Source organism: Protopterus annectens, chromosome 12.part0 (assembly GCF_019279795.1).
Source record: "Protopterus annectens isolate FY-2018-M chromosome 12.part0, PAN1.0, whole genome shotgun sequence".
Lineage (NCBI taxonomy): Eukaryota > Metazoa > Chordata > Ceratodontiformes > Protopteridae > Protopterus > Protopterus annectens.
Genome location: NC_056746.1, coordinates 231,536,908 through 231,562,794, shown reverse-complemented (window position 1 = coordinate 231,562,794; position 25,887 = coordinate 231,536,908). Strand labels below are relative to the sequence as shown.

The window sequence follows — 25,887 nt, the reverse complement described above, 5'->3', positions numbered from 1 at the left end:
AGACTGGGTCCGGCGTCGGCTGAAGTCGCCCTTTTCCCCGACGTCAGAGCTCCTGGGGTATAAAAGCGTCAGCCGACGCCATCTTCCTCAGTTTTTCTTGCCCCAGATGCCAGGTGCCCTCTAATGAAGGCTAAATTTGGATAGATGCAAAAATTTCCAAACATGCACAGTAATATAAAACAAATACACCATAATAGACAACCCCAGCTAGCTAGAAAGAGGGATAAATACCCAAGGAATACTACAGAGGGGTAGGAGGGAGGGAAAGCCTGACTGCAGATGCATACCTATCGGACATCTACATTTATGGTAGGTACAAAACTGTACTATGTCCTTCAAGGATGCATCTGCAGTCCTTACATATGGGTAGAATACCATAGCCAAGCTGGGAGTGGTAGGACCTAAGAAAAGGATGGTGTAGCTAAAATGCCCTGCAGGACTGCAGTAGCAAAGCCTGCTCTGGATCTGCAATATAAAGGTAAGTTGTAATGCTTGGAAAATGTATGCACGGAGCTCCATGTAGCAGCTTCTAAAATGTCCTTTGTAGCCACCCCTCTTAAGAAGGCTGTGGAGGTGGCTGTGGCTCTGGTGGAATGAGGTCTAATGTTAGCTGGCACAGTTTTGCCATGAAAAGAGTAACAGAATCGAATGCAATTCCCTATAAATTTTGAAATTGTCTGTTTGGAAATTGCTTTTCCTTGTACACCAGCAGCATATGCTACAAAGAGCTGGTCAGTTTTCCTGTAAGTCTTAGGTCTGTCCAAGTAGTAGCGCAACTGTCTGTGAATGTCCAGGGTGTGCAGAAGTTTCTCTCCTTTATTTTGTGGATTTGGAAAGAAGGTAGGCAGGTGAATAGCTTGGTTCAGTGAGACCCTGGATACCACCTTTGGCATGAATGAAGGATTGGTTCTCAATGAGACTCTGTCCTGATGAAAAGTAAGAAATGGTTGTACTGCCATGAGAGCCTGCAACTCAGATACTCTTCTTGCTGAGGTTATGGCCAGAAGGAAGGCAGTCTTCCAAGACAGGAACTGTAGTTCTGCAGATGCTGCTGGTTCAAAGGGAGGTAGAGTTAATTTTTCCAACATGAAGTTAAGGCCCCATGTAGGCACTGGTGGTTTCCTTGGAGGGTTGATGTTTTTTATCCCTCTTAGAAACTGCTTTAGCAGCGGATGAGAAAATACAGGTGGATCAGTGTTGTACTCTGCTGAAATTGCTGAAGCATGAATTTTTATGGAAGAGTAAGAAAGGCCATTATGGAACATTTCTGCCAAGTATTCCAGGATATGTGGAATGCTCATTACTGTCGGATCTTTGCCCTTTGTGGAGTTCAAAGTGCGAAATCTTTTCCATTTTGCTGAATATGCCTTTCTTGTGGAAGGCCGCCGAGCTTCCTTGATGATATCCTTTACCCTTTTGGATAGTTTATCCAGGCAAGGAGTCAAGGTATTTTCCAGGCTGTCAGCTGCAAGGTTTTTAGGCTGGAGTGCAGAGTTTTGTAATTGTGCTGTGTCAGAAGAAGTGGCCATTGTGGTAGAGGCCACGGTTTTGTGCGTGACAAGCTCCTTAACAGTGGGTACCAGTGTTGTCTTGGCCAGTCCGGAGCTATCAGAATCACTTTTGGTTGTTCTGTCCTGATCTTCAGTAAGACCTTGGTCATTAGCGGAAGAGGTGGAAATGCATATACTGTTAGAGTATTCCAGCTGAAAGAGAGAGCGTCCACTTTCCATGCTTGTGGGTGGTATATCCTTGTGCAGAATTTCTTCAGTTGATGGTTGTGGTGGGAGGCAACAAGATCTATGTCCGGCCTTCCCCATGATTGTGTTATTTGAAGAAAGGTGCCTGGGTGCAACATCCATTCGTGTGGGTCCATGATGTTTCTGCTTAGGCTGTCCGCCAGTACATTGTCTTTTCCTGGTACAAACTGGGATTGCAGCTCTATATTGAGTTTTAGGGAAAGTTCCCAAAGATTCATTGCCAGCCTGCAAAGAGAGTAAGAATGGGTACCTCCTTGCTTGTTTATGTACCACATAACTGTGGTATTGTCCGTCTTTATTAGCAGGTGGCCTTGATGCAGGAAGGGCTTGAAGGCCTCGATTGAATGTATCACTGCCAGCATTTCCTTTTGGTTTATGTGCAGGCGAAATTCTGTTTGTGTCCATTGTCCTTGAATGCATCTGCCCTCCATGTGCGCTCCCCATCCATGGTCTGAGGCGTCCGTTGTAATGGTTTGGCTGATATTTGGTTTGCTGAAAGGCAGACCCATGTTTGACTGGCTTGTTTGAGCCCACCACAGAAATTCCTTTTGAAGGCATGGAATGAGGGGGATCAAAGCTTCTAGGCTGTGGCTGTGTTGAGACCATAAACTCCTTAGGTACCACTGTAGTTTCCTCATATGCAGCCTTGCTTGTGGAATCAGAAGAATGCAAGATGCCATGAAACCCAGGGCCTGCAGGATTTTCCTTGCAGTCAGTTGGGTTTGTTTTGTCAGGTTTCTGAAATAATCCGATAGTTGTTCTTGTTTTTCTTCTGTGAGAAAAGCCATTTGGGTGGTTGTATCTAGTTTTGCACCCAGAAAAATTATTCTTTGGGATGGGACAAGTCTTGATTTCTGAATGTTGACTGTGTATCCCAAGGCCTGAAGTAGGCGGATGGCATAATTCAAGTGTTTTACCAATGTTTGTTGGCTGTCCGCTTGTATAAGGCAGTTGTCCAGGTATGGGTATATTTGAATCCCCTGAAGTCTGCAATGTGCAATTACTGATGCCAGGCATTTCGTGAATACTCTGGGCGCAGTAGATAAGCCAAAGGGCAATGCTGAGAATTGATAATGCTCTGAAACTGCAAGAAATCTGAGGTGTCTTCTGCAACTTTGATAGGGACATGCAGGTATGCCTCCTTGAGGTCTAGAGTTACCAGCCAGGACCCCTTGCCTAGCATGGGAAGGAGTTGCTGTAAGGTCAGCATTTTGAATTTTGGCACAATGAGGTAAGTATTTAGTGCGGACAAGTCCAGAATAGGCCTCCATTGCTTTTCTTTTCTTGGGACAAGAAATAGTCTGGAATAAAATCCTTGGCCTTGTTCTGAGAGGAACCTTTTCTATTGCTTTCATTTGCAGTAGGTTGGAAATTTGCTTGAAAGCCTCTGTCCTTTGATTCGGTGGCAGATTTGGCATGCCTTGTCTTTTTGGTAATGTATGAAAATGGAATCTGTATCCTTTGTCTATTATTTGCAGTATCCATTTGTCCCTTGTAATAATGTGCCAATTTTCTGAGAATAAAGATAGCTTTCTGCCCAAAGGTGCTTCCAATTGAGCCCTGGTTGGCGGGGTCAAAGTCAAGTCATTGAGTTTGGCCTTGTGCAGCAGGTGTAGGTCCTGCACTACCTCTTTGGTTAGGAGGCTGCCATTGACGTCCTCTGTAGGAGCCTCTAGCTTGCCCTCTACCTCTGGCACGCCTATTTATGCCTCTTTGAAATCTGTCTGTGTCTGGAAAGGACCAATTCTTAGAAGGCCAATTTCTGCTGAATCTTGGTGGTTGGACCTGGAGAAAATCTTTGACTGTCTGTACTGACTTAGACTTTTCCTCAAATTTCTTTAAGACCTCTTGAGCCGTGGAACCAAATAACTTTTGTTTTTCCAGGGGTGCATCCAGAAGCTTTGCTTTAACATGATCTGGCAGTGTTTGTTCCTTCAGCCAAGCATGTCTACGTATGACTGCACCTGTCATTGCTGACCTACATGAAGCTTCCAATACATCATAACCACACTGTAAAAAATGGTTGCTAACCTGCTGGGAGTTATGCACCAGATCCTGAAGCGCCTTGTGATCTAGGGGTTCAGGTGAGGTTAGTTTTTTATGCAATTCATCTAACAGATATTCTTGATACTGTATCATATGAAATTGACAATTCAATGCTCTCATAGAAAGAGTGGAAGAAGTGTACACTTTTTTTACCCCATCTCTCTAAGGCCCTGGATTCCTTTTCAGAAGGAAGTGGGTTCTTAGTAGTGGAGGTTGCAACCCCTTTAGGCCCCTGGGAAATAGTTTCTGGGTCAGCCGAGTGGCCCTTGTAAAGGAATAGATGTGTGTCCGGGACCCTGTAGTACCTGTCGGGTTTGACAGGAGCCGGAGAAAGGGAGTCTGGGGAAATACTAGACTCTGAGTACACATCCTCTATAACATTCAAAACAGGAGGAATAGCCAAAGGTCTATGCTGAGGCAAATGCAAAAAAGTCCTTAACCTCTTCCTGGAATCAGAGAATTCCTGGCCTTGCCATTTGAAATGCGCTCTCATGGAGTGAAGGGTCTCCCCAAAGGACAACTCTTCAGGGGGGGGGGAGGCTGAGGGAATAGATTCCTTTGCATCAGAATCCTCGTAGGCCGGAAAGGCCTCCTCCTGGTAATCTGAAAGGGCAGAGTCATCTGAGGCCTCATCAGAGGACTGGGGATCTGTCTGCTCAACCCTGGGCCTTTTGCCTGGAGGAGGTTGAGAGCCCCTGTCTGGGTGTGGCTGAGAGCCCCTGATTAAGGAGATAAGGTCCTCAGCTAAGCTTAAAATTTGTGAACCTGTAGAGGATCCCTGAGGAATAGCCTTGGGAGGGAGAGATTTTGGCTGTTTAGCAGCTTTAGCCCGAGTAAAGGCCTTAATAGACATGGATACAGGAGGCCTGGCTGCCCCACGTGCTGGGGTAGTTTTATCCACAGGAATGGTGTCGGATACCTCCAGAGCACCGGTTTCAGAAGGTAATTCTAAGACTGATCCAGTGGAAGCCTCCGGTACCGAAGGTACCGGCTGTGCGGTGTCGTTGGTCGGAACCAGTAGAGATTTGGTTTCAGCAGAGACCGAGACACTAGCGGTAGGCCTGGGCTTGGAGTCGGCCGGAACCGAGGGCCACGTGTGTTGGTCCTTCTCCGTACGTTTTTTGGGTAAATGAGCTGTCGGAAGCTCCGACGGCATTTTATACCAGTAAATTTGCCCAAAATATTCCTCTGCAAACTCTGACCGACGCCTAAGAGTGCGTTTATTGAAGGAAGCACAGGCTGTACAGGCCGAGACATCGTGGTCTGGGCCTAGGCAAGGTAAGCAGTAAGAGTGGAAATCCTCATGAGGTATTTGTTTCCCACAATTTAAACAATTATTAACTTTAACCGTTTGATCTGACATCGGCTGAGGCAAGAAAGAGTCCCCAACGGGGTACTTAGCTTTTTTGAAGACTTCGGTAGCTGAAATCACAGGAGCTGGCCGACCGGCACTTGCGAACTGCTTCTGCTTCGGGCACCGCGCGGCAAGAAAGACTGAGGAAGATGGCGTCGGCTGACGCTTTTATACCCCAGGCGCTCTGACGTCGGGGAAAATAGCGACTTCAGCCGACGCCGGACCCAGACTTTGGAATCCGGCCGACCGAAGGGCTGCCTGAGGCAGGACAACCCATATGTAAGGACTGCAGATGCATCCTTGAAGGACATCCCAATAACCACATAGACTGACATCTTTATGGTGGGAGCCTCATCCCCCATAAACTCTATTTATTCTAAGCCTGACGATGTTGCATCTGAGAAAAATGGAAATCACAGACAAGTAGTGAAAAGTCTGTCTCACCCTTTCTCCACTGCAAGACTGCAGTACCCAATAAAGCACACTACAATTCTAAGCATTAAGACACTGTCTCCAGCTATTATACTGAAGCAACTGAAATACAAGCAGAAGGTAAACCCACAGAACTCCAGCTTCAATTCTATACTTGTACTGTCATGCTTACACTAAGAGAATCCAGCTGCTGACGGAAATTGAGCTCATCATCTTTGCATGGAGAGAACACTTTCCCATGACGACTGTTTGGTGGAAGGGTTGTGGGAATGGCAAATACACCACTGTCTGCATCACTGTTTCCGGAACTGTGTGCTCCCATAACCACGAGTGGCCTAGGCATGTTTTGCAAACCTGAGCAAAGAAATAAAGAAAATACTGTTAGTTAAAGATTCTTAATGGTTTCATTACTAGAAATACACAATCTTGTATGCAACGAATTTGTAAGTAACCTTTTTTTATTGAAAAAATGTTTTGAAAATACCCAAGAGGGAACAGAGATGAAGAATGCTGATATCTCAACTTTACTTTAGTAGCTGAAGGTGAAGGCAAACAACTATTAAGTTGTTTTACTTCAAGGTAGACAACCCTCCAATTTATTAAACAAACTCCCTTCTGTCAAAAGGATTTTATTTGCTGAGGATGAGCTTTAATTATCATTCTTATGCTTAGTTCAACCAGGTCTACACTATTTTGTTAAAATGCATTTTAAAATATACTCAAACATGACATCAAGAAGGTAACTTGTTATCTTACTCAACTGGGCATACAGTTTAGTCACAACAGTACATTTTGAGAGATGAAACTAAAGCTCCTAGTCCATTACTGAGTAAAATATAAATTACCTTTGATCCCAAAAATGGTGTACTGTTATTACAAAAGAGCACTATGTTAAACTAAGGCCACTGCATACTATACATATGTTGGTGTCCTGGTCTACACTACGAGTCAATTATGTGGATCTAATTTGACTTGCACATGCCCAGACTAATGTACATTGTGGCATAAAAGTGGTACAATGACAAATCCTGAAAATATAACTAACTGCAGCACCAAAAAGAAGAGACTACTTTCAGCGTACAAGAAGATAGATTTCAAAGTAAAATAAACTGCTATTTTATAATAAGTGATTTGATTTCAAAGGGGAACAGAAATAAATTATGTTTTATTGTTACACCTATACTAATGTTTGCAAGCATTACATATCTGTAGAATACTAGGCTCGATATTACAGATACAGCTGTAGTGCAATCATACATACATACACAAGGCCATGAAAACTGTGTAGCAATTTGCCTGACCTACTTACAATGATCAATCATAAAGATGTTGTCGTTTGTCTTTCTGCTTTTCCTGGTAAGGGGTTGCCACAGCAGAACTCCGGTCTGCTCATGACTGGCAGTAGATTTTTACGAAACGCCAAGGTACCAGCTCGACGCCTAAGCTTCAACGAAGGCACGCCCATTTATGCACGCATGTCTTTCGAAACGCTACCCAGCCGAGGGGAGGACATGCAGACTCCACACAGAAGGCACTCCCAAGCCGAGAATCGAACGAGAGAACCTCTTGCTGTGAGGTAACATCACTACCGCCGTACCACCGCGACATTACAGCTGTGAAAGTAAAACTTACCATAACAGTAGATGTTCGTATGATCAAGATGTTTTCATGATAACTGCTGCAAGTAGCCTATAATATGGGTTATAACCCTCCAGAGACAAAAAAGCCAGCCAGCTACTAAAGCTTCAGGGTACCTTCCACGCTCCCAAACTGTCAGGCAGCTTGAGCTGAGCTGACAAAGATAAGTTTAGGCATGAAGGCAAGCAGTGAGAGCAGGAGGCTGAGCCCTGAAAGAACAATGCAAAAAACAACAAAAAAATAAAATGTTCACACACTGGCATAAAAGGCACACCAAAAAACAAGGAGGATTGTAGGGAGGGAGCAGCTACTGCAGCAGTGATCATTCGAACATCTACTATTATGTCAAGTTGTACATAAGCAACTGTACTACGTTCATCATATTGATCACTGCTGCAGTAACCTTAGCTACATGGGTAGATTACATTTAACTAATTTTGGGAGGTTGAAGAATAATCCAGGAGCAAGTACAGTTGTGTACACTTACCATAAATGTAGATGTTAGAGTGTATTCACTGTTGAAGTCATTAACTACATTTGGGTAATCCTGCTGGCAGGTTGCCCTCAGTCGGCCTGAAGTCCAAAGTCTTGGGTCCCACGTCGGCTGCTGTCGTCAGGGGTATAAAAGAAGCAGCCAACGCCATTTTCTTCAGTTTTTCCTGCCCCAGATGTCAGGTGCCCCCTAAAAGGGTAGCCAAAATTTATATATATATAAAAATACATGCACCAATATAAACTTTACCTTCATCTACAAGCAAATACACCCCATAGGTCGTATAAATCAGAGAAGGAAAGATAAGTTCCACCAGAAAAAAGGGGGATGGCGGGTGGGTAACCTGGACTGCAACAGTGAATACACTCGAACATCTACATTTATGGTAAGTGTACACAACTGTATTACGTTCTTCGTGTTTCACTGTTGCAGTCATTACATTTGGGTAGAGTCCCAAAGCTATGGTTGGGAGGCTGGAGCTAAACCGCATTAGAAGCGGCTATGAGGCCCTGCAGAACTGCAGTGGCAAAGCCTGCCCTAGATTTAGAGTAGAGTGGCAGATGATCGTGCTTTGTAAAGGTGTGCACTGAACTCCAAGCAGAGCCTCTAAAATGTCTTTGGTTGGTACTCACCTGAGAAAAGCTGCTGAAGTGGCTGCAGCTCTGGTTGAATGTGGCCTAATGCCCATAGGCACTGGCTTGCCATGTTGAAAATAGCAGAGATGAATGCAGTGGCCTATCCACTTAGACATAGTCTGCTTTGAGATAGCTTTTCCTTGTGATCCTGCAGCTTATGCCACTAGTAATTGCTCTGTCTTCCTGAAAACTTTGGTTCTGTCCAAGTAGAATCTAAGTTGTCTGTGTAAGTCCAAGGAATGCAGAATTCTCTCCCCCTTGCTCTGTGGATTTGGATAAAAAGTTGGCAGATGAACAGTTTGGTTAAGAGCCACACTGGACACCACTTTAGGCATAAATGTCGGGTTTGTCCTCAGAGAAACCCTGTCTGGATAAAACATGATAAAAGGTTCCACAGCCATGAGTGGTTGTAGCTCTGAAACTCGTCTTGTAGAAGTTATTGCTAGGAGCAGAGCTGTTTTCCAAGATAAAAACCTTATATCAGCAGTAGCAGCTGGCTCAAATGGAGGCAGGGTGAGTTTTTCCAAGATGTAGTTGAGGTCTCATGCAGGTATTGATGATCTCCTTGGAGGCCTTAAATTTTTGGCTCCTCTAAGGTACTGCTTTAATAAAGGATGAGAAAAGATTGGTGGTTCTGTATTGTAATGAGCTGAAATGGCAGAGGCATGAATTTTAATTGATGAAAAAGATAGGCCTTTGTCCAGCATCTCAGTTAAGTATTGCAAAATCTGATGAATATTTGATACAGCTGTATCAGATCCTTGCACCTGGTTCCAAGCATAGAATCTCTTCCATTTTCCAGCATCAGCTTTTCCTACTACTAGGCCTTCTGGCTTCCAAAATGACATCCATCACAGCTTTACTGAGAGGTGTGTTTTGTATGATTACATTATCCGCCATGCTGCCAGGTTTAAAGTCCTGAGTTGGCTGTACAGGATCGGATTGTTTTGCTGGGACAGTAGATGGGGTACTTGAGGTAGGGTCCAAGCTGGGCATTGAGACAAAATCCCTAAGATTGGATACCAGTACTGGTGGGACCAGTCTGGGGCAATCAGTATCATCTTTGGCTTCTCCTGTCTGACCTTTAGGAGTACCTTGGGGAGGAGTAGTAGTGGAGGAAAGGCATATACTGATAGGTTTTTCCAGCTGAAAGATAGGGCGTCCATTTTCCATGCTCGTCTGTGATAAGTCCTTGTGCAGAATCTTTTTAGTTGGTAGTTGTGAGGGGAGGCAAAAAGACCTATGTCCAGGCATCCCCATTTCCTTGTTATCATGCTGAAGACTTGTGGATCCAGCTGTCACTCGTGGGGATCCATGATGTTTCTGCTTAGTTCGACTGCCAGAGTATTTTCCTTTCCTGGCAGGAATTGTGCCTGCAGATGTACTTGGTAAGTCAATGCTGTATCCCACAAAGTCATGGCTAGTCTGCAAAGGGGGTAAGAATGTGTGCCCCCCTGCTTGTTTATATACCACATGACCGTGGTGTTGTCTGTCTTTATCAGTAGTTGTCCCGGATGAAGAAGGTCCTTGAAGGCTGTCAGGGCATTTTGAACAGACAGCATCTCTTTTTGATTGATATGTAGATGCATTTGGTTTGAGGACCATGTGCCCTGAATGCATCTTCCTGCCATGTGGGCCCCCCAGGCATAATCTGATGCATCCGTTGTTAGTGTCTGCCTGACTGGGGGTAATGTGAATGGCTGTCCCTTGTTCTGGTAACAAACCTTCTCTCACCATCGAAACTCCTGTTGCAGGCAGAGAATGAGATTAATCGTCTCCAGGCTGTAGCAATGAGTCCAAACACTTTTTAGGTACCATTGAAGTTTCCTCATATGCAGTCTTGCACATGGAATTAGTAGGATGCAGGATGCCATGAAGCCCAAAGCCTGCAGAATTTTTCTTGCAGATAACTGGGCCTTTGTTGCCAACATCTTGAAATAGGTAGTCAGTTGCCTTTGTCTGGCATGAGATAAGCCATCTAGGCAGTTGTATTTAAGCTTGCACCCATGAATATTATCGCTTGAGAGGATACTAGTTTTGATTTCTTTTCATTCACTGTGTACCCTAGGCATGTTAGAAGTTTTTTCACAAATGCCAGATGCTGTAGAAGGATGTCCTTGTTCTCTGCTTGAATTAGACAGTCATCCAAGTAAGGATATATTTGTATTCCTCTGTCTGCAGAATGCAATTACTGGTGCCAGACACTAAAGACCCTGGGCGCAGTAGATAAGCCAAAGGGCAGTGCAGAGAATTGGTAATGCATTGAGCCAGCCTTGAATCTGAGGTATCTTCTGCATGACTGTCTGATTGGGACATGCAGGTATGGCTCTTTTAGGTCTAAAGTCACAAGACAAGCATTCTTGCCCAGCATGAGCAGAAGCTGCTGCAAAATTAACATTTTGAATTTTGGCATATCCAGGAATGTGTTCAGAATAGATAGGTCCAGTATTGGCCTCCAGACCTTGTCCTTTCTGGGTACCAAGAACACTAGAATAAAATCCTTGTCCCTGCTCTTGCTCTGGTACTTGTTGAATGGCCCCCATATTCATGGGGGATGAGACTTGTTTTTGTGCCTCTATCCATTGATTTTTTGGCAGATCTGGCCAGCCGTTTGCCTTTGGCAGGGTATGGAAATAGAACTTGTAGCCTTGTGACACTATGTTTAGAACCCACTTGTCCTGGGTTATACTGTGCCAATTTTGAGAAAGAAGTGTTAATTTTCCCCCTAAGGGTGCTGCCAGGAGATAAGTGCTTGGTGCAGGCAGGGGGAAGTCATTGGGACTGTTTCCTGTAAGGCTGGGATTTGTCTTCTCCAACTTTGGAGGTAGAAGCACCCCACTGCTTTGATCTGTATGAACCTTGCGCCTGGGATCTGCCCCTCTGAGGTCTGTCTGACACAGGAAAGGACCAATTCTTTGTAGGTCAGTGTCTACTAAACCTACGTGGCTGTACTTGTAAAAAAATCTTTAACAGTTTGCATAGATTTAGCTTTGTCCTCCATTTTCTTTAACACCTCTTCTGCCTTAACACCAAACAAAGTATCATGCTGTAAAGGTGCATCTAATAATTTAACTTTCACATAATCAGGCAGATTCTGTTCCTTTAACCAAGCATGCCTCCTAATTACAGAACCCGTAACTGCGGCCCTGCAGGAGGCCTCCAAAGAATCAAAACCACGTTGCAAAGTACGTTTTCCAACTTGTTCAGCTGCATGCAATAAATCCTGCATTTCCTTGTTTTCTGAACATTCAGGGTTTAACAACATTTTTTGTTAAAGCAATGCCATGACATGTTGCTGATATTTGAGCATATGAAACTGACAGTTTAAGGCCCTTATAACCAAGGTAGCAGATGTGTAAACCTTTTTTCCCCATCTATCCAGTGCCCTAGAATCTCTGTCAGAGGGGGTAGGGTTTTTTGCAGTGGAAGCTTTAACTCCTTTGGGACCCTGTGAAATAGTCTCTGGGTCTACAGCAATGTTTTTAAAAAGGAATTTATGAGAGTCAGGAACCCTGTAATATCTATCAGGCTTAGCAGGAGCTGGAGGTGAGGAGTCAGGGGTAAAATTAGACTCCAAAAACACATCATCTACAATGTCTAACACAGGTGGAATGGCTAGAGGCCTGTGTTGAGGAAGTAAAAAGAAATCTCTGAGCCTCTTTTTAGATTCTGAAAAATCTTGGCACTCCCAGTGGAAATGCTCCCTCATGGTATGCAAGGGTTCCCCAAAAGAATAATCCTCTGGAGGAGGAGCTGAAGGTATAGATTCTTCAGCATCAGAATCCTCATTGGGGGGGGGGGGGGGGGATATTCCTGATCAGAAGAGGAATCAGAAGAAATAGAAACCTGATCTGAGGATTCATAGTCAGTCTCTTGCCTAGGCCTCTTATCAGGAGGGGGATGGGAACCCCTGATCAAGGTAATCAAGTCTTCGGCCATTTTGAGCATCTGTTTTTTGGGCATAGAGGCCTGTCCACGTGGCTCTTGAGTTTGTTTCTTTGCTTTAGAAGGTGCTTTAGTCTTTGCCTTTGAAGCTGAAGGTGGTTTAATGTAAAGATGTTTAAGTCTGAATACACCCTCAGAAGCCAGTGCCTGCTCAGCGGCGCTGGACCCATCTGAGGGAATAGTATCCAAGGCTCCAATACTGTGAACTTCCAGAGGCATGGCTGACACCACTTGGGAGTCGATAGCGGCCTGCGACTCTAAATTAGCGGGCGTCAGGGGCTGCGAAAGTGCCTCACTGAGAACCGGCGACTGGCTTAGGAGAAGCTCCATCATCAGTTTTGGGCCTCGGTTGTTTCTCTCTCTCCTTTTCTTTGCGTTTTTTGTGAACTCCGGTAGTCGGATGGCTATCCAACGACATTTCTGGATAATTAAACCGGCGTCCAAAATAGTTTAAAGCAAAATCATACCGACGCTTAATAGTGCGTTGGTTAAATCTAGCACAAAACCGACAGCCAGAAACGTTGTGATCAGGGCCTAGGCAAGGAATACAGTAAGAATGAAAGTCCTTATGAGGTATTTGCTTTCCACAAGAAATACAATGATTTACTTTTTCTAACATCAGTCTAGAGCAAGAAAAAAAGTTTCCCCAACGGGGTCCTTAGCTTTACTGAAGAATTTAGATCTGAAATTCAAACACGAAAATCTCAGGAGTCAGCCGACCGGCACTTGTGAACTGCTTTTGCTTCGGGCACCGTGCGGCAAGAAAGACTGAAGAAAATGGCGTCTGCTGTTTCTTTTATACCCCTGACAACCTGACGTCAGGGAAGGGGTGACAGCAGCCGATGCAGGACCCAAGACTTTGGAATTCAGGCCGACTGAGGGCAACCTGCCAGCAGGATTACCCAAATGTAATGACTGCAACAGTGAAACACGAAGAACATCCTGTGTTCGCCCACTGAAAACTCTGGCACAGCCTAGCAACAGTCAGAGAGACAACTCCCACAGGGAGAACCAAAACTGAGCTCTCCTCTGAGTATGAATCAGAAATCTGATGGAAAAAAGTATCAGTCCCTGCAACTTCCTGCTCAGATTCAGAATCCTGAAACTCTTCAGGAAAAAAAAGGAATCCCTCCTTTTACTAGAAACTACTTCACAAGAAAGGAACAATACCATGAACCATCCCTAGGCCAGATGCAGTAAACTACTCTTATCAAAAAAAAAATTGAGGAGTAGATACATGCTTGGTTTTCTGTTTCTTTTTGACAAGAAAAATAAGGGCTAATTGTGTTACTAATGGTAGCAGCTACTTCCCCAGAGATGGACACAGCATTCTGACTCTCTCGCAGGACCAATAGTGCCCCCCCCCCCTTGCCCACTGAGGGGATTCCAAAAGCCACAGGGGATGCGAGTAAACCCCAGTCCATACTGCCTGTGGGTGCTACACCAGAGGGATCTGGAATAAAAGCCGAGTGATCTGAGGTACAACAAATGGCCACAGCAGAGTCGCAGACTTGCGACTGAGGCAAATTACCAGCCTGCTGTCATGGCAAAGGCTACCTGCTTGCATTTTATTTTTCTGGCTGGAAGGACCAACTGTGGGTCTGGTAGTCGGTTCCATGGTCAAGCTATAAATGGTGCCTCTTTCCCAGGGAAGACAGAGCAGCAATTTCTGGTAAAACTACAAGTCCACTAAAGTTATTAAAAAAAAAAAAAAATTACAACATAAAACACAGTAAAAAGCACCTTGCAACACTGTCAGCCCCATACAAGTACAATAAACACAGCTTCCCTACAGAAGATATGTTTTCATTTAGTTTACACTTTTAAACTGACAGAAAAAATTAGTGCTCCATTTAAAAGTATGTTCTAGTCTTCAGACAGTCCATTAAAGCACAAAATTCCTAGCTTAAAAATAACTTTTTTGAGAACACAGGAAAGTAATAAAAGCATCAATAGAATTAAGAAATTGTAAGTTTTTATTTTTCTCAAGGGGAACTCTTTTGCCCAGCAAAGGAAAGCACAAGCAGACTGTCAATCCTTGAAAGCCTGAGAGGAGCATACTCTTTAGCGTCAATAAAGCTCTATAGGGTCTGCACCCAAAATGATCTTTTAGTCAGCGCAGTTCAAGCTGCTTGACAGTTTGAGCATGTGGAAAGTGTCCTGAAGCTTTCGAAGCTGGGCAGGTATTATATCCCTGGCAGGATACAACCCATACAGCTAAGGCTTCTGCAGCAGAGAACAATATGATGAACACTTACTTTGTCCTTGCACACTTTGGCTTTCTGTAAAAATATAATTAACAGGAAAAATGGTATGGAAAAGCCCAGTGGTCACTGCTGGTTTTGAGTGTCCTGGTGTGTCTGACCTTGTGGAGGGATAAGAGAATTGAAGCTGCTGCATTTGGTACTGGTCAAGAAAGCAAAATAAGGTCACAAAGGCTACTCCTAGAGCTAGAAAATAATCCATACTGTTGCCAGAGTGAGGGGACTACATGTATGGCATCAGACAGCATCTGATGATCCTGTCTACTACTGAGCTGGCTTGACTGGGGATGTGCATTGCTATCAGAAAGTGAAGGGATTTAAACACTTATTTTCGCAGCCTCTTGAGACAAGGATTAGGATCTGATTACCCCGTTTGTTGAGCACCACTACCAATACACTGTCCTGATGTACTTCACTTGCACCCTGGGAAAATAGGTGTTGAAAATCTTGGAATGAAGGTAACATTCATCTCCACTATATTCATGTGCAGAGTTCTTCTGTTGAGTCCAAGTCTTTTGAACTGTCTGCCCCAAGGAACCCCTCCCCATTCCAGGGATTATGGGTACGTGATGACTGACTGAAGAAAGTCAGAGGAACATCCCTCACTGAGACTGGGAGTATGTACCCACCACTTAAGATGCCTGTGGCATGTTTTGAATAGATGGATGGGTTGCTTCATAGGTATCCTCCAGATGAATTCACTAAACAAAAGAGTACATTGCAATACACTCATATGAAATCGCAAAAATGGTACCATGTATATTGTGGCTGCTGAGAGACCCAATACCGTTAGAGAATAAGGGTTGCTTAAGGAGACAAATTGGAAATGAAATCTGACAGATTTTTATAGGTAGTATCCTGTCTTGAGGTAGAATGGCCAGATTTCATCTTGTGTCCTGGTGACATAGTCTAGAAGTACCTGCGCTTAAGATGGCTTCAGCAAGGATTTACTGTACTCACTGAAATTCTAAACAGACTCAGATAAAATAAGTAATTCCTTGCAAAAATCATGGAGCTCTTTAGGTAAAGGAACACAATGATCCTGAGAAATTCCAGGTGTGCCACAAGGGTGTCATGCTTTTGATGAATACGCTGAGGGATTGTGCAGAGACCAAAGGGTAGGTTTCTACATCAAAAGTGATTGGTTCCCACAAAAAGCATGGGAATTTCCTGGATGACTTGGTTATAATATGGAGAAAAGCATCATGGAGGTCCAAACAGCAAATCCAGTATACCACCTAAATACATGAAATGACTAACTACACAGTGACCATCAAAAACTTTGGTTTCCTTACTTAAAAGATTTAGGCCACAAAGGATAGAGAGTGGCCTGAGGTCCTTTGCTTTTTTGAGAAGAGAAAAGAATCTGGAATAAACCCTTCACCTTAATCGGGCAGCTACAACTATAGAACTCCTAGCATTGCAGTATAACTCTGCCTTTTGGCAGTGTCCACTTGAGAAATGCTCACGAACTTGATGGTTTCTGTAGGCTCAGTACTCAAATGATGGATATTAAGACTTACAAAACCATATGTTCTTTGCCACTTTTTAGTTTATAGCTAAGGACCTCTGTAGGGTGAAGAACTTCACTGAAATATGGCAACTATTTATCCCTCCTGCTTGCTCTTAAGCAACTTATCTTTCATCTTAGATACAAAAAAGGAGGACCCAATGAAGGGGGAACATTGAAAGAGACACCACAAGTGCTCTGTAAATCCAAGCCTGAATCAGGCCTGCTTTCTCATGGTGATGCCTATCCCAGCTACTCTCAGTACTCCATCACAGACATTGTGGATCAGCTTCTTGGACAGCATTGTGACGCTTTTCACGGTTGACATCTGAGATTCTAATATGTAATGTAGATTGCCATATGGCAACTTCGTCAGTCTCTCCAGTGTTTTCTCCACCATGTCATGTTGAAAATGGGCCATATACACCAGGCTGTTCAGATCCCTTACAGTAAGGGTACTAGAAGAGAAGGCTTACCTTTACATTTGATCTAGCCTAGAATTCTTATCCAAGGGATGGACTGAAGAGCTCTCCTCAGAGGTCTCTCTTGACAGTGGCTGCCACCACAAAAGAGTTCATAAGTAGGCTTACTCCAGTGCAGTCTTCCCTTGGGAAGCTGAAGAATCTAATCTTGCATATTTTCTGCAAATAGGCTCAGCAATGCCATGCTTTTACCACTCAGGTGGGTATGCCAGAAAAACCTCATGCAGATCTCTTCCTGGGGGATGTGGGCTTGACAAGCCAAGATCCCATATGTCTCAACAATCCAAGGACCTCTTTAAATTTGACATCTTCTGTAAAGGACTGTGGGGATACCTCCACTTCACCAGTTTCCTGACCCAGACAAAGATTTCCATGGAGAGACAAACCGCCTCCTGCTGTACATCCTTTTTTTTCAGTAAGCTTGGAGAAGATTCATCCAAACACTCATAAGAGGAATCATCCCTAGATGGTTAGGATCTGCAGAGGCCTTCTGACACAAAGTCCTGTTAGGATGAGAATGACAGAACAGAGGTATCAAGAAGAATGTCATAATACCTACATTTAACTGAGTGTCTGGCAACTTGGTAAACACTGCTGAGCACATAGACAGTCTGATATTTATGTTGCGAATCCTCAAACTGAGCCAGAGTGATAATTAGGTTTCCTAGAACATATTAACAATATTTAGTCATTTGCGTTTGGAAGTTAGGGGCCCTAAATGCCAAGGTGGCAGAGGTACAGACTTTTTTGCCATACCGGACCAAGACCCTATTATCTCCATCCGATGGAAGCACACTGAAAGTAGTGATGAGTTTGGTGCATTTACCTGTAAAAAGCAAAAAAAAAAAACTGAGGGATGTGCTACAGAATTTTTACAGGAATTTCATCTCATTAAGGACCTTGTAAAAACTACCTGGTTTCTTAGCAGCTTGGTGGCTGTGAGTCTGGATTACCACAAGTAGAGACAAGAGAATCCAAGAAAAAGATTCTGGGGCCCCAATTTCCATTAATTCATAGCACCTTTTCCAACATGTGATTCTGTGTACTGCCCACTCAAAATATTACATCATTCTGGAGGTTGTTTCATCAAAAACAATATCTTCCAGTGCTGAATCTAGAGACAAAGAATCCTCATATTCTGAGGACTGCTGTCCAGGAGAATATATCTGGGAAAATTAAGCTAGTTAGTCCTCATCTAAAACTGATGCCTCCTCCTTCTCCCAAGAAATGAATGTTGCCTTTTCAAAACGGTGGGAAGTGGATAAGAAGACAGAAAAGATGGAGGCTTCAAGGATAAGATGGCTTTGTAAAAGGGTTGACAGAAATCCTGCCATACCATTTCATGGAGTGTACACTGAGGAAAAATGTGTTTGGTCTTGTTTCTTCTTTTTTGACATGGAAATCCACCTTAAAGTGGGATGCAGCAGAACCTTGACAGATCTCGATAATGGAGCCAGGTACTTCTACTCCCACTATGATGAAGTATGCCCTCTAGTCCCTCAGAAATCATCACCCTGGGTTCCCCTCTTCTCTTCTACAGCAGTACAAGATTCAGTCTGGTTGGACATGCGAGTAAGAGATACCATACTGGCTAGTGGCGAATTCGCTGTAGATGGCGTCTCAGGAGGACTCGGATGTACTGCAGATTCTTGTTGCAACTCAGTGGGATGTCCAAGTCAGACTAGGCAGACAAAGTATCCGGTTTTAATTTTCTTTTTAATTTCTTGGCTGCAAGCAGCACGTTGGATACCACAGGGTTCATACATTTTACTAAGAGAGACGCTCTTGATACATTAAGTCTCCAAAAAAACATTCAGGAAAGCTAATCTGGTTCTAAGACTTTTAGAGATGAATGACCGGCAAAATCTTACAGCTACAGTAATCATGCTCAACCCCCAAGCAAAACAAACACAAACTGGAGGTCTTTACAAGGGAATCTACCTTCCATAGTCACACTTCCCTCTCTTAGCTGATATGAAAAAATCTTAAAGAAAAAAAAGAGAAGGTTCCCCAACAGAGGTACTTTGTATGACCAAGCCTTGGTAGTGGTAGAAGTAGGAAGTACAGTTGTGTACACTTACCTTAAATGTAGATGTTCAAGTGTATTCACTGTTGCAGTCATTAAATTTGGGTAATCTGCTGGCAGGTTGCCTTCACTCGGCCTGAATAACAAAGTCTTGGGTCCTGCTTCAGTTGCTGTCTCCTCTTCCATTACGTCAGGTCGTCAGGGGGTATAAAACATGAAGCTGACGCCATTTTAATCAGTTTTTTCTTTCCCCAGATGTCAGGTGCCCCCCCAAATGGGGAGCAAATATATATAAATATATATATGTGCATGCAATTTAGAACACACAAAATTTACCTCCAACTAAAAGCAAATACACCAAAAAGGCTTTTGAGCATAGTGAAGGAAAGGAGAGGTATAATAATAGAGAAGAAAGGGGGCTGGCGGGTGGGTAACCCAGACGGCAACAGTGAATACACTCGAACATCTACATTTATTAAGTGTACACAACTGTACTATGTTCTTCGTGTTTCACTGTTGCAGTCATTACATTTGGGTAGAATCCCAAAGTTATGGATGGGAGGATGGAATTATACAGCATTAGGAGTGGCTATAAGACCCTGCAGGACAGCAGACGCAAAGCCTGCCCTGGATTTAGAAAACGGAGGTAAATGGTAATGTTTTGTGAATGTATGAACTGAGCTCCAAGTAGTAACTTCTAGAATGTCTCTGGGTAGGAACCCCTCTGAGAAAAGCTGCAGATGTAGATGCAGCCCTGGTGGATGGGATCAGAGTCCCTTGGGGACAGGTTTACCATGGTGAATGTAGCAGAAACGAATACAATGGCTTACCCATTTTGAAATTGTCTGCTTTGAGATGGCCTTTCCCTCTGTCCCTGCAGCAAATGCCACCAGTAGTTGCTCAGACTTTCGTAGAGATTTTGTCCTGTTTAAGTAGAATCTTAGTTGCCTGTGTACATCCAATGAATGCAGAATCTGCTCCCCCTTATTCTGCGGATTTGGGAAAAAAGTTGGCAGATGAACGGTCTGGTTAAGAGCCACACTGGATACCACCTTGGGCATAAAAGAAGGACTTGTCCTGAGGGCCACCCTGTCCGGATAAAAGATAATGAAAGGCTCCACTGCCATGAGAGCCTGAAGTTCTGAAATCCTTCTAGCTTAAGTGACTGTTAAAAGAAAGGCTGTCTTCCAAGAAAGAAATTTTATGTCTGCAGTGCCAGCTGGTTCAAAAGGAGGTACGGTGAGTTTTTCCAGCACAAAAATGCTGTCCCATGCAGGAGTTGGAGCTCTCCTGGGAGGTCTCAAATTTTTGGCCCCTCTGAGACACTACTTCAGCAGGGGATGAGAAAAGAGAGGAGGCTCTGTGTTGTAATGAGCCGAGATGGCAGAGGCATGGATTTTTATAAAAGAAAAAGATAGGCCCTTGTGAAGTATCTCAGTTAAATATTGCAGAATCTGAGGAATATTGGGCATTGCTGTGTTTATTTCTTGTGCTTGGTTCCAGGCACAGAATCTCTTCCATTTATCAGCATAAGATTTTCTAGTACTAGGCCTCCAAAATGACATCAATCACAGGTTTACTGAGGGATGTGACTGGTGAAATTAGTAGATTAGCAATGCTGCAAGATTCATTGTTTGGAGCGGAGTGTGCAAAATTTGAGTACCACGGAGAAAGGTGTGACATATTCCTTAGAAGTGGGTACCAATGTTGGCGAGGCCAGTCTGCAGCAATCAAAATAATTTTTGTTTTTTTCCTGTCTGACTTTTAGTAAAACCTTGGAGAGCAGAGGCAGAGGGGGAAAGGCATAGACTGATGTTTTTTTCCAACTGAAGGATAGAGCATCCACTTTCCAAGCTTTTTTGTGATTAATTCTTGTGCAGAATTTGTCTAACTGGAAGTTTTGGGGTGAGGCAAAAAGATCCATGCCTGGGCTCCCTCATTTTCGTGTCAACATGCTGAAGATTTGCGGATCCAGTTTCCATTCGTGTGGGTCCATAAAATTTCTGCTTAGGTCGTCTGCCAAAGTATTTTGCTTTTCTGGCAGGAACTGAACTTGCAGATGTATTTGGTAAGTCAAGGCCGTGTTCCACAAAGCCATGGCTAGTCTGCAAAGGGGGTAGGAGTGGGTACCCCCCTGTGTACCACATAACTGTGGTGTTGTCTGTCTATCAGTAGTTGTCCTGGATGAAGGAAGTCCTTGAAGGTTGTCAGAGCATTCTGTACAGCTAGCATTACTTTCTGGTTGATATGTAGGTGCAACTGAGTTGGGTTCCATTCGCCCTGAATGCACCTCCCTGCCAGATGGGCCCCCCAAGCATAGTTTGATGAGTCTGCAGTCAGGGTTTGGGTGGCAGGGGGTAGAGTGAATGACCGTCCCTTGTTTTGGTGACAAGCTTCTGCCCACCAAAGGAACTCCTGTTGCAGGCAAGGAATGAGAGGAATCATTGTTTCCAGGCTGTGACAATGTTGACTCCATAAGCTTTTTAGATACCATTGAAGTTTCCTCATATGCAGTCTTGCATATGAAATTAGTAGAATGCAGGATGCCATGAACCCCAAAGCCTGCAGAATTTGTCTTGCAGATAGCTGGGTTTTTGTGGCCACTTGTTTGAAGTATGTTATCAATTGAACGTGTTTGTCTGGCGTGAGGTAAGCCATCTGGGCAGTTGTATTCAAGCTTGCACCCAGGAATGTAATTTGAGAGGGTACCAGTTGTGATTTCTTCTCGTTTATGGTGTACCCTATGCATGTTAGAAGCCTTTTTACAAATGCCAGATGTAGTAGAAGAGTGTCCTTTTCCGCTGCCTGAATTAGACAATCGTCCAGATAAGGATAAATTTGAATGTTTCTTTGTCTGCAAAATGCAATCACTGGTGCCAGGCACTTTGTGAAGACCCTGGGCGCAGTAGATAAGCCAAAGGGCAGCGCAGAGAACTGGTAATGCAAATAGCCTGCTTTGAAGCGGAGGCATCTTCTGCAAGATTCCCTGATTGGGATATGCAGGTAAGCCTCTTAAGTCTAGAGTTACCAACCAGGCATTCTTGCCTAGCATAGGAAGTAGCTGTTGTAGAGTCAGCATCTTGAATTTTGGAATGTCCAGGAAAGTATTTAGAATGGATAAGTCCAGAATTGGACGCCATGATTTGTCTTTTTTGGGTACCAGGAAAAGTCTTGAATAAAAGCCTTGTCCTTTTTCCTTTTCTGGTACTGGTTGAATAGCGCCCATATCCATGAGGGACATGACTTGCATCTGGGCCTCTGCCCACTGATTTGGAGGCAGATCTGACCATCCGTTTGGAGTTGGCAATGTGTGGAAATGAAATCTGTACCCCTGGGATACTATATTTAAGACCCACTTGTCCTGGGTAATTAGATGCCAATTTTGAACATGAAGTGCTAGTCCCCCCCCCCAACGGGGCTGCCAAAAGATAAGTGCTTGGAAATGGAAGAGGAAAGTCATTGAGACTGTTTACCGTATGGTGGTGCTTTGCTACTTCCCAATTTGGAGGTGGAGGCACTCCATTACTTTGTCCTGTAAGATCCTTGTGACTGAAACCTGGAGCCCTTGGAGTGTCTGGTTTTGACCTGAGCGGCTCTGTTGGGTACTGGAAAGGACCAGTTCTTAATAGGCCAGTGCCTACTGAACCTGGGTGGCTGCACTTGCAAGAAATCTTTTACAGTTTGCATAGATTTAGCTTTGTCTTCTATCTTTTTCAAAATTTCTTCTGCCTTAATACCAAACAGATTGTCCTGCTGTAAAGGAGCATCCAGCAATTTAGCTTTAACATGAACAGGCAGATTTTGCTCCTTGAGCCAAGCATGCCTTCTTATCACAGATCCAGTTACGGTGGGCCCTGCAGGAGGCCTCCAAGGAATCAAAATCACATTGCAAAGTATGCTTTCCAACTTATTCAGCTGAATGCAATAAATTCTGTAACTCTTATTTTCCACATAATCAGAAATCAACATCACTTTCAGTTTCAGTAAGCCCATGACATGCTGCTGATATTTAAGCATATGAAATGGACAGTTTAAAGCCCTGATTGCCAGGGTTGCAGACATATAAACCTTCTTACCCCATCTATCCAGCGCCCTGGAGTCTCTATCAGAAGGGGTAGGATTTTTAGCAGTAGAAGCCTTAACACCCTTGGGACCCTGAGAAATTGTTTCAGGGTCAGCAGTAGGATTTTTGAAAAGAAATTTGTGGGAGTCAGGAACCCTGTAATATCTGTCTGGCTTACTAGGACCCAGAGAGGCAAGGAAGCAGGAGCCATGCTAGATTCTGAGAAAACATCAACAACGATGTCTAAAACAGGAGGTATAGCCAAAGGCCTATGCTGAGGAAGAAGAAAAAAAAAATCCCTAAGCCTCTTTTTGGATTCTGAAACATCCTGACTCCCAATGAAAATGTTCCCTTAAGGTATGCAAAGTCTCTCCAAAAGAAAAATCCTCAGGAGGAGAAGCGGAAGGGATGGATTATTCTGCATCAGAGTCCTCATAAGGGTGAATAGAAAATTCCTGATCAGAAGAAATGGAAACCTGATCTGAAGATTCATAATCAGTGCCTTGCCTGGGCCTCTTAGCAGAAAGGGGTTGGGAACCCCTGAGCAAGGTAATTAAATACTCAGACATTTTGATCATTTGTTTTTTAGGCATAGGGGCCTAAGCACGTGGTTCATGCATCTTTTTTTTAGACAGAGAAGTTAGTTTTGACCTTGTTTTTGATGAAGGCATCGGTTTAATATACAAATCTTTAGGCCTAAAAACACCCTCAGAAGCCGGTGCCTACTCAGTGGCTCTGGACCCATCCAAGGGAGAGACATCCGTGGGTTCAATACTTAGAGAATCTTGTGGCATACCGGACTCCGAATGGGTCTCGGTACAGGCCTGTGACTCAAAGTAGTGGGCATCAGGGGCTGCGAAAGTACCTCACTGAGTACCGGTAAACTGGCGACTGGCTTAGGAGAAGCTTCGTTGTAGGTTTTGGACCTCGACGGTCTGTCTCTGTCTTTTTCTTTGCGTTTTTTGTGGATTCCGGTAGTCGGATTGCTAACAGACGACATTTCAGTGAAATCTTGAACCAAAGTATTTAGAAGCAAAAATACAGACGATTAAAAGTGTGTTGATTAAAGTTAGCACAAAACCGACAGCAAGGCACGTTGTGGTCAGGGCCTAGGCAAGGAATACAGTACAAATGAAAATCCTTATGAGGTATTTGCTTCCCACAAGTAATACTATTAACTTTTACTGACATCGGTAAGGAGCAAGAAAAAGTTACTTAGCTTTAGTTTGAAGACTTTGGTTCTGAAACTCGAAAAAGAAAATTTCAGGAGTCGGCCGACCGGCACTTGTGAACTGCTTCTGCTTCGGGCACAATGCGGCAAGAAAGTGATTAAAACAGCATCGGCTGCATGTTTTATACCCCTGACGTCATGGAAGAGGAGACAGCAACTGATGCAGTACCCAAGGACTTTGTTATTCAGGCCGACAGAGCAACCTGCCAGCAAATTACCCAAATGTAATGACTGCAACAGTGAAACACGAAGATCAACAACACAGTAAACAGACTGATGCTAACGATGCTTCTGCGTTCAAACTGGCAGCAAAATATACAAGTGTAGAATCCTCAGACTGTCTGCTTATGTATCCCTATGCCCATGAGAGGTGATGCACCAGATGTGCAGTGTGTCAAGAAAGATTTTTTTTTACTTTGACAGCTTGGACGGATGTCAGGTTGCCCTTGTAAGGATAACTCACAAGTGTACGAATACTGCAACATTGATCTAAGGAAGGATGCATACCAGTTTTGGACATCTGAAATATGGCCTACTGAATTAAACAAAAACAGATTACTGAAAACAATCCTCAGAAACCCCAGAAACACTCCTTCACACCATCATCCAACAGAACATATACAGCCATACCCTTAGAAACCTCAAATACAAAGCCCATAGGGCAAGCTAACATACTAACAAATATTTTAGTCACAGGAACTCCATTGCAAGACATACATATGTCCTGGTCAGTGGGCTGAATAAGGAGAAAATCAGGGTCAGTTGTCTTAATCAGGGGACAAGATCTGACAAATCACCCTTGCACTCAAGTCACCAGACCAGAAATACCAGTATGACAGAGTCATAGCCCATGTGGGTGTAAATGACCAGAGATGCATTTCCCAACACTATATGGAGAAAGAGACATTATGTCGCTGTCAGAGGCTGGTATGTGACTAGCACTGAGCAACATTCTACCTTCACCATGCCATAAAATGAATAAAAGGAGACAGACTTTAATAATATGCTTAGTTTCTAGTGTCATTCCAAATGGGGTGCAATATTTGTCAGCAAAGATGGACATGTTCAACAGACTACTTTGCTTTGGCAAGGATAATCTGCACCAGTCCCCTTTAGGCTTTTAAATATTGGCTAAAACATTGCTCCCCCACTGCCACCCCCATGGCACCTTTTTTAGGTAATGCCAAACTGACAAACCTTCTAACATAGCAAAACCAACCAATGGGAAACTGAAGGTGTTACTGTTCAATGCCAGTAGCCTAAACAAGAAACTCTGCACCCTCCAGGGTCTCCACATCCTGGAGAAAGGATATCTATGTAGTTACTGAGACATGATTTAAAGCCGCTTAGAGGACCCAAGCAGTGTAGGATGACATCTTCCACACATTTAGGCCTGCTACTGCACAGGCAGGGATCAAAGATAGCGGTGTCTCAATCTATGACACCAACCAATTCACTTCAAGACAAGTCAAACAGGACAACACAACTGTCTATGGAAATTTGGATATGGAGAAGCTCAAAGTCCTGTACCACATCCTTGAAAGCTACAGATTGCCCTCGATGATCCATGAAACCCGCAGCTCATATTAGGACTTGCTGGAGACGCACACCATTCAATCCAATACCACACTTACGGGCAACTCCAACTATCCACTATAAACTACCTTACTTGTATGACCCCAAACTTAAAAGCCCAGAGATTCTAGGACTTTGTAAACACAAACACATTGGATTAGACAAGTCCATGCATCCACTAGGGGTGCAAATGACCTGGTACTCACAAACATGGGAGAACACTGTATCCCCATCCCCTCCCACCCAGTGCAGTACCCCCTCTGGTAAGGTCAGACCACAGAGCTATCTCCTTTGTAATAAAAATCAATTCTGTGACCCTGACTAACCCTGTAACATTTAGGAACTATTCTAATGCAAACATCTTACTATTCAGTGATAACCAGTCAAAATTTCAAGCCATCCCAAACACTTAGAATAACACTGCCTATGCAGAATT

The 25,887-nt window shown here is 43.8% G+C and overlaps 1 protein-coding gene across 1 annotated transcript in view; it reads right to left on the bottom strand.

The window, feature by feature from the left end:
* CRAMP1 (cramped chromatin regulator homolog 1) overlaps window positions 1-25,887 on the bottom strand; it is a 1,694,263-nt gene that overhangs the window by 1,015,234 nt on the left and 653,142 nt on the right. Inside the window, exon 6 of the mRNA XM_044088908.1 lies at window positions 5,762-5,943. Coding sequence (XP_043944843.1) covers window positions 5,762-5,943 — 182 coding nt within the window. The remainder of the gene's footprint in view (window positions 1-5,761; window positions 5,944-25,887) is intronic.